The sequence below is a fragment of the Carya illinoinensis genome, chromosome 6 (assembly GCF_018687715.1).
Source record: "Carya illinoinensis cultivar Pawnee chromosome 6, C.illinoinensisPawnee_v1, whole genome shotgun sequence".
In the NCBI taxonomy this organism is placed as follows: Eukaryota; Viridiplantae; Streptophyta; class Magnoliopsida; order Fagales; family Juglandaceae; genus Carya; species Carya illinoinensis.
The window spans coordinates 24,938,594-24,948,408 of record NC_056757.1 but is presented as its reverse complement, the minus strand read 5'-3'; the positions used below and the strand labels follow the sequence as shown (position 1 = coordinate 24,948,408).

Here is a 9,815-nt window from a genome sequence, read left to right as displayed (position 1 = left end):
AAAAAAAAACTTTATTCCCAGTTAGAAATTCAATGAAACCTTTAAGGAATAATATTAGTAGTCTAAGATAAAGTTCAAATTAAAGGCCTAGCTAGTACATACCAAACCACTTAGAAGTAACCCAAAGACTATTAAGCCGCCATGTATTGACATTCTTTTATGCTTGGTTTGATTATACAATTTAAACTATTTTATCTCATCTCATATAATTATTATAATTTTTTTAAATTTTCACAAAAAATATAATAAATAATTTAACTTTTTCAAATATCAAAATAAAAATAATAATAATAAATTATATTCTTATAATATTTTATTCAACTTCAAGTTACAAAAAATATCCTCCCCTTAACATCCCTATATACTCCCCCCTTAATATGCCTATATATTAAGAGAAATGCTTTTTGCAAGTGCCTGACGCAAATGGTGCTCAACCGGCACCATTTATTAAATTTTTTTTTCTCTCTCCATGTCATCATCGCTTTATCTTTCCCAGTTGTCTCATTTCTCTTTTGTAATCCATTTTAAGTGTTTATTTATATATAAACTCTTTAACAGACCGTGCTTCACGTCGACCAGAAAAAAAAATATAATTCTTTAGAGATCAAAGATGAGTTGCACAAATTGAAGAAATGATGTTTTCACTGCAAATAGAATTCGAAGACGACCCAATCACAAAACCTCCTAGTCCTTGCCCAGTTTTTGTGCTCTGCGAAGTATTGATATATACACAAGATTAATTTATTTAGTTAAGAAAAAAAGAAAAGAGAAAAATATTCTTGATTTAAATTTAAGAAGTAAATCTAGATAGCAGGTGAATATAAAAATAACAAAACACAAAAAGCCACACGGCTTGGAATCTAGACTAGGAGTCTTGGAATATTTTGTGCAATAGTTCTATTGAAATTTACAGATAGAAACTAGAAATTGAAAAACAGAATGAGAGCTTTGCAGTTGATTGAGGGGTTATTAGCATTTGGGTAGACACATTTGGATGTTGAGAGTATGAGAAAGATGGGTGAAGGGGCAAAGTGAGGGATTATGGATGGGGATGCATATTACATATATAATTTTTTTTTTTCCACTTTTGACAAGGATTGGAGCTCAGAGTTTCAAATCCTAATTCTCATTTCAGAATTGCTAGTCGTCTAGGACATAGAGACGAGAAAGAGATAAAAATAAAAAAATGAAAAAAAAAAAAAAAAAAAAGAAGAAGAAGAAGAGAGATGACAAAGAACCGAGAGATGAGAAAGAAGAAAAAGAAGAAAGAGAGATGTTTTTGTTTTGTCCTTTTTATTTTTATTTTATTCTTTTCGTACATCCGATTACATGCCGATTATACATTTTGACTGTACCTAACAGTTCTGATATATTAACTGTCACATGGATATCGCCTTCATAGAATGTAGCTTTGGCTTTAGATTGGAAAAATTGAGGGAACCAATCAGAATAGCATATGGTAGAATTATCGACATCGGCAGAAATATTTCCATACTGAAAAGCTGAGAATTCTTCAAAGTTTTCGCTTTCATAATATAAGACAAGTTAGCCAAGAAAGAAAAGTAAACAAAGGAGAAATTGCTCAAATATATAGGTGTCTCATAACTGGGAAAAAAATATTAATATATTAATTGATATATTGCATTTAATAAAATTTTATTTAATTGATATATAGGGCAAATAAGTTTTTTGTTTTAATTTATTTTTTTATATATTTAAATATTTTTTTATAAATTTAAAATATTATTAAAAAAATACATCCTTAATCACTAAATTAAAAAAAAAAAAAAATTGTCGAGACCCAATCAGGACCCAACTGTCTATAAAAATAGCATTTTTCATGTGATTAAAGATGACTCAATTTAAGATCAAGAATAATAATTTTATAAATAGAAAAAAATAATTATATATGTTGAAAAGAGATCAGATCGATGACGCATGGCTCAAGCATACGTCAAAACTAATAAAGGACAATTAATGAATTCACGTTGTTATCAAGAACGTCTTTTCTTTTTTGTTACATCTAATATTTTCTATTCACTAAATTATTGAGTTGGGGAAAAATACAAAATATAGGTAAGACTCTTAATCAATGGTGTGAACAAAAATACAAATTACAAAAATTCAAAATGAATGGTGTGAACAAATGTTGTGTAATGTGAATTAATTCGGTGAAAATAAATTATTATATACGGGGAAAGTAATATTATATTTTATAAAAAAATCCAATAATTATATTTTACAAGCCCTTTTGACTTTTTATAAGAATTTAATGTTTTTTATGAATATATTAATTAGAAAAATCTATATAAACGGCATGATCAATTAGAAAACAAAAGACATATTTAATATGAATAAAGTTATATATAGTCGTATAGTACACAAATATTATTAATATCATACAGTACATAAATACTATACAGTTATTTAAAATAAAAAGTAAAATTTATTATTAAAAAATTATATTAATTTTTTAATATAAATCCATATTCGTTCACGTGGATGTAGGTCTCGTTTAAAAAGTCAAGAGCTAATGCTCCGTCAACTTTAAGATAAGAAAAGCTGACATGGATGAACAAATTCGTCAAAAGCTAAGCTTCTAGGGTTATCAATCGTCAACTTTTTCAACGGCTAAGATTAATGACTCCTGATTGGCGATTTAACTTCTGACCAATGACCATCGAGAAAATTCTTTGAGGTAACAAGTCATTTGACTAATTCAGGATTGGTTCAAAGGGAATCATAGACTTATAGCTTTTTGACCACCGCTTTATTATTTGTAGTTTTTTTATTTTTTTTGAAATATTTTTTTAATATTTTTAATCATTAAAAAAAATTTAAAAAATATATAATTTTACTGATAATTTTCTTTCTTAATTATTAAGTAAAAGAATTTTTTTTTTTAAAATTAAAAAATTAAAAAAAAATAGTAAAAAAGTAGTAATATAGCAATAAAACTATCATTATTTTAATTCAAATATCCAAGTTACAATTGAAAAAATTTAAAAAAAATAGTATTCCTATTCCTCCTTACAATTGATATGAAGGAATTTAAAATTCATGACAATTAATAATACTGTTCTTATTAATTTTATTATTTTTAGTTACACAAATTAATATATTATATATTTTAAATAATTCTTATTTAACATCTATCAATACTCTAAAAATAATAAAATCAAGAAAAGAGTAATAATATTATTATATATCTATCAATTATTTCTATAAGAAATTCATCATGTCCAAAATCATTATCCAAATAGTCAAAGTGGTACGTCGCCATCATCCGTTGCGTTGGTTAGTCAAACACGGCCTTAAAATGACATCCTACATGCGTCAAGGAGATACAAAATTGAAAGATGAAAAAATCTCCAATATTTTTGTAGATGTGATGCGTTCCATTAATTTATATTAGTTTGTAAATTTTTATTTTTTAATATTTTGCATAAATTAAATATTATTTTTATAACTGAAAGAAGTCTTGGATTATCGATTTATCAACTTGTAAAAATGGTAGAATTATTTATAAAAATAAAAATAAAAATAAAAATAAACTCGACATGATTTTATATTATAATTAGATTTATTTTAAAATTTAATATATTACATTAATTTACTTTAATTTATAAATTTATTTATTTTTATGGCTGGCATCAACAATTTATGGAAAAAAAAAATACTTCCATGTGTAATATTATCGTATCGTAAGATACCGACAATTACTACGCGTCGATTCTCCCCAAGCAAGTGGCAAACAAAAACGGAACTGCGACTTTTCGTCAGCTCTTCCATCAATTCGGTGGCGGCGAATTTGGATCTCTATGGTTGGTTGGTTGCGGGTACGTTTCTCATGTTTGTTTGGATGTGTATATAGAGTAGATAGAGCACGCAAACTGAGACTGTGCACTCCATGGCGAGTCTGAGAAAGTGTTGGCTGCTCTCTCGCCCATTCTCTTCTGCTTCTGCTGCTTTGCACTCTAGAGGTGGTTGTATCGCTACCTCGTGTTGTTTGTGATTATTTATACTGTTTTTGTTTCGTTAATTCGTTTGTTTGATTGTTATGGGGATTCTTGTGATTGTCGACTTTTAGTCGATGACGATGATTGAATTTCAGCAGATTTTTTTGGCTTGGCTTTTTTAATGATCGGATCATCGTTTCTAAGACTGATTTGCCTAACGCTACAATTTACATTGCTTGATATAAGATTTGATTTATTTTTTCCCTGGTAAACGGAATTTTATGAACAACCAGAAGGGAAAAAGATGTGTATAATCATGTTCGAGACACCTAGGTAGGTGTCTTTGGTTAAGATAAATTTTGAGATGTTTGAGAAGTCTTTAGAATTTTTTAAAGATGTGTTCTATACTGGATTTTGTGAAAATCTATAAGAAAAATTTCAATAATTCTTTTTTTTTTTTTATAAATATATTTTGTTTTGGAGTTGTGAAAATAGAGATAGAATTGAAAAATTATTTGAATATGGTTTCTAAGGGTTGTTTTTGTTTTGGTTTTTGTATTTTTAGCTTTTTACTGAGATTTTAACCAAATGATTGGATAAAAAGATAGAAGCAGAAAAGTTCTTTACGAGATTAGAAGACGCTTAAATTGAAGTTGATTTTTTTTTTTTTTTTAAATGCTAGCCAAATATCAGCCTAGTCTATAAGACAAGTCTTAGCTCTGATTGGAAAACAAAACCCCTCTGTTTCTCAGCATCTGAATGAAAGATTGGAAAAGATTCCACTTTATTGAATTATTTTATTGATGATTTGTGTGTTTGGATGAATAAATAATAAAGATGATTAAAGAGTGGTGCCAATGAGATTATGGTTAAAAAGACCAACAGGGTTTTGATTTTAAAAGGCAGGGATGTCTATGTCCATTTCCTTCTCTCATTTGCTTTGTTTCTCCCGAACTGCTCTCATTTATATCTACTCGTTTACTTTTTCTAGTCCTTTTTCTTGCTCTCCAACTGTGCTTTCCTACCATGGTAATGGATTATGCAGATTGGTTCTGTACTACGTTTAATTTCTAGAATTTACGGATATCTAGATTTCTAAATCCATTTGAATGCTTTCGAGTAAAGAAAACGTCATTATTTCTTAAAATAAATGAAATGGGGAATGTGAATTTATTGAACAAAGACTGTCTGTTTTTGTTTCTTTGGATTTGGTTAAGTGGTTCCAGAAGATCTTCATAGTCTTCATTGATTTAATATTATTTTCTTCAGGTGGTAATATTTCTAGTCTGAGCAGAGGAATAAGTAAATATAGCACTGCTTCTGCTATTGAGGAACCAGTCAGTCCACCAGTTCAAGTAAATTATACCCAGCTTTTGATTAATGGACAATTTGTCAAGGCTGCATCAGGTAAGATCTTGCAGGTGTTGATGTATTACGTGCTTGCAACATCAATTGTTAGGAAATGGGATATACGGAGACAAATTATGCTGTTATTTGACATGTACTGAATATTATGCCATGGCTTCTTTTGTACTCAGAAAAAACTTTCCCGACATTGGATCCCAGGACAGGGGATGTGATTGCTCATGTTGCTGAAGGTGATGCTGAAGATGTAAATCGAGCTGTTGCTTCTGCTCGCAAGGCATTTGATGAAGGACCATGGCCAAAGATGGCTGCATATGTAACTATACCTTATTTGTGCATCTCATTTTTCATTTGCAACAATTTAATGTCTCCAAACTTATACAATTGATTTCTTTGTATACCCAGGAAAGACAAAGGATACTTCTGCGCTTTGCTGATTTGATAGAAAAACACAATGATGAGCTTGCAGCCCTTGAGACTTGGGACAATGGCAAGCCATTTGAACAGGCTGCTAAAATTGAAGTCCCAATGTTGGCACGTCTAATGCGATATTATGCTGGTATATAAATATGAGGAATATAGTTCTTCTGCTTACAGCTTTAGAGTGTTCCTAACATTCTGTTCTATATTTATGAGATATCTAAGATTTATAAAACAAAACTTTCAGGTTGGGCAGATAAGATCCATGGTCTAACAGTCCCAGCTGATGGCCCATACCATGTGCAAACCTTGCATGAACCTATTGGTGTTACAGGTCAGATTATTCCATGGAATTTTCCGCTTCTCATGTACGGTTGGAAGATTGGGCCGGCATTAGCATGTGGCAACACTATCGTTCTGAAAACTGCAGAGCAGACACCATTGTCGGCTCTCCTTGCATCAAATCTCTTGCATGAGGTAGATAATGAGCAAAAATTTTCATCTCTTCTTTTCACATTGGGGTTTGGTGTCTGACGTGCTTGGGTTCCAAGGCTGTTTACGGCTCAAAACATGTCAATTTTTTATCCACATACCAAATGTAAGATTTTTTCTTCCTAATTTTAAAATACTTGGGGTGATAAAGTGTGTCTTCCTTTTTCTGAAAAAAGGTTAGATTTCTACCTCCTAACTTTTTATACTTGAGTTGATAAATTCTTTTACATGATCATATGAGCGCTTGCCTCATTAACAAAAAATATGAGCGCTTATATGATACTCTAAATGTCCAGTGTTTTCTTTTCTTTGTCTCTTTGAAGTAACGTGTCATAAAAATGGACCTGAAGCTTCTTGATTGAAGATCTATCTCTGACATCTCGTAATTATTTCAACTGATTTCAAAGGTTTATGAAGCTCTTGTTGAATTTTTCAGCAGATAACATGCACAAGCTTATATGTATTGTGTTTTCGATTCTCCCTTTCAGATTAGACAGTACTTGATTTGTTTTAGACCGTACCTGATTATAAATTGTTTTAAACCGAATTTTTGTTCTGACTCCTAATCTTGGTGACAGGCTGGACTTCCTCCTGGTGTTCTAAATGTGATTTCTGGTTTTGGTCCAACTGCTGGTGCAGCTCTTGCTAGTCATATGGATGTGGATAAGGTGTTTTGATATCTTTTATATTGCATTCTTAGTAGCTGTAACATGCCTCTCAATAGAGTAAATTTATTGTAAGGATGCTAACATGAAGCTGTGGCATTTCTTTGGTGAAATGATTAGGGAGCATGCTAAAAATTTAGGAAACATTCTCATGTTGTACTAATCTCCGCTTATATGCCTACTCAAATCATAGTAATTTCTATGCAGCTTGCTTTCACTGGATCAACAAGTACAGGAAAAATTGTCCTTCAATTGGCCGCAAGAAGCAATCTTAAGCCAGTAACTTTGGAACTTGGAGGGAAATCTCCATTTATTATATGTGAGGATGCTGATGTAGATAAGGCTGTTGAGCTTGCCCACTTTGCTTTGTTCTTTAATCAGGTTTGTTCAAGAAATTGTTTTAATAATGGGTCCTTAGGAAGTTAAAATCCATTTTATTGATCATGACTTTGTTTGTGCGTTCTGCAGGGGCAATGTTGCTGTGCTGGCTCTCGAACATTTGTTCATGAGCGTGTATATGATGAGTTTGTAGAGAAATCGAAGGCACGTGCTCTGAAACGTGCTGTTGGTGACCCATTCAAGGTGGGCACTGAACAAGGTCCTCAGGTGAGTGAGCACCAATTCCTCCCATAAACCCTACTTCAAACCTTGCATTTATAATTTTTGCTATATATTTTCATGGGTTTTTTGGTGCAACACTTTCATATCCATTGTAAGATTTATTTTTCTTTTTGTCCAAAACAATTATACAAAAGATGTCAGAGACTCAGAATGCTATAGAACATCTTGGGAAGAAACCAATTATGTCTTCTATGTACTACAAGTACACAAAACATATTATAATGCCCAATTATATCAGTTGTGGCTTTGATGTACAAGCATTAATTGGTCTTTAGTGATAACATTGATTGTTGCTTGCTTACTCAAATAAACCAGATTGATACGGAACAATTTGAGAAGATCCTGGGGTACATAAGATCTGGTGTAGAAAATGGAGCTACCCTAGAGGCTGGGGGGGGAAGACTTGGCAACAAGGGCTTCTATATTAAGCCAACAGTATTCTCGAATGTTAAGGTATATCTTTTACTTATATCATCAATTTCACCACGAAGATGGAAATATATAGGGTTACAAAGCAACTAACTGTAATTTTATATCAGGATGACATGTTGATAGCAAGGGAGGAGATATTTGGCCCAGTGCAGAGCATATTGAAATACAAGTGAGAAACGAACCTTTCTTTTCTGTTTTTTTTTTTTCGAAAAATAGCATTTGGTACCTTGCATTGTTTACGTGCAATAAGGTATTTTGTCTGATTTCAGGGACCTTGACGACGTGATACATAGAGCAAATTCCACACCCTATGGGCTTGCTGCTGGGGTGTTCACACAGAACTTAGACACTGCCAACACTTTGACACGGGCATTACGTGCTGGGACAGTGTGGGTGAACTGCTTTGATACATTCGATGCTGCAATTCCCTTTGGTGGGTATAAAATGAGTGGGCACGGCAGAGAAAAGGGAATCTACAGTCTTTCCAATTACTTGCAAGTGAAGGCTGTTGTCACTCCCTTGAAGAACCCAGCTTGGCTCTGAATCCATTATTATGTTTTCATTTTCATGGAGTTTTCAAAAATAAAGAGAACCAAGGACTCAAAGTTGGAGGGCGAGTGATTGCATGATGACGATGATGATAAAAATATTTTCTTTTATGATCCACTTTTGCGATTAATCTCGGATTTTTCCCTCCCTCCCTCTGGCTTGTTTTTATTATTGTCAACTTCTTTCTACTATTGTGTGGAAATAGTGTTATGCCCGTATATACGATATTTCCTTCCTGTAAATAGTCAAGCTCGGGTCCTTCCGCTTGATCAGGATGTCCCGAGCTTGTCTAACGTGGGTTTACTTACCTATAGATTATTTTAAGTCTTTTTTAATTTTTGTTGAGTTTTGGAATGGAGATTGGAGGTAGGATGAGATTGAATTGGAGATGGAAAATGAGGTTGTGTTGTGGATAATTGATTGTGCATGTGTTTTGAATCTTGATTGTTGATTGTGTGTCACTGTGTTTTGATTCTTTGAAATTTTTATCACTAATTTTATAGGGTTTCGGATTGGAAACCCTAAATTAATTTAGGATCTCAATCTGAAACCCTAAGTTGATTTAGGGGTTTTAAATTCAAATTTCAATTTGAAACCCTTAAATCAATTTAGGGGTTCAATTCTAAATTGATTTAGGGGTTTCTAAACCCTAAATCCTATTTTTCAATTGCAATGAAAATCCAAAATCTAAAACAATTTATTCAATTTTAAAAACTAAAAAATTGAAAAAATTGTCTTGTCAATATTGTTCTGTTTATTCAATTTCAATTTTTATTTCTCAATTGCTTTGATGTTAGATGTTTTGTGTCTTGTGTTGTTTGATTTTCTGATTTTTTATTGTGTAAGAGAATTAGGAATATCTAATCCGACCAATTTCAGTGATAACTCTCATACACCTACCAGTACTCTAACACCTATCCCTACGGAGAGTACACAATAAAAACATAAATACTATAAAAACAATAAATCACCATAAAAAAACATAAATACCATAAAAAAAAAAAACATAAATACAATGAATAAATTACATACATTACAAAACAAAAGAGAAAAAAAATGCAAAATCACAAATAAGGGTGAAAATCGAAGTTATCTGTGCAGTTTTGGTTCAAAACTGAAACCACATCGATAAGGTGAAAATGACCAAATCTCAACTGAAACTGGTCGATTAAGAGGAAAAAAACCATTGACGTCAGTCTCGGCATAAATCTTGTCAGTTCATTGGTGTCGTTGGTGGTGCGATGAGAGAGAGAATGGAGAGAATGTAAACGATTGTGCCTATTGTCCAGCATTCGCAACTCCAGCATGAAAT

At 31.8% G+C, this 9,815-nt stretch overlaps 1 protein-coding gene across 1 annotated transcript; it reads left to right on the top strand.

The window, feature by feature from the left end:
- The first annotated feature begins 3,845 nt into the window (after window positions 1-3,845).
- On the top strand, window positions 3,846-8,838 carry LOC122313868 (benzaldehyde dehydrogenase, mitochondrial-like). The gene is made up of 11 exons (XM_043129150.1): window positions 3,846-3,983; window positions 5,229-5,366; window positions 5,498-5,640; window positions 5,730-5,883; window positions 5,992-6,221; window positions 6,815-6,904; window positions 7,109-7,282; window positions 7,370-7,507; window positions 7,838-7,975; window positions 8,062-8,123; window positions 8,224-8,838. Exons 1-11 carry the CDS (start codon window positions 3,911-3,913, stop codon window positions 8,495-8,497), a joined length of 1,614 nt encoding a protein of 537 aa, XP_042985084.1. The 5' UTR covers window positions 3,846-3,910; the 3' UTR covers window positions 8,498-8,838.
- Window positions 8,839-9,815: the final 977 nt, after the last annotated feature.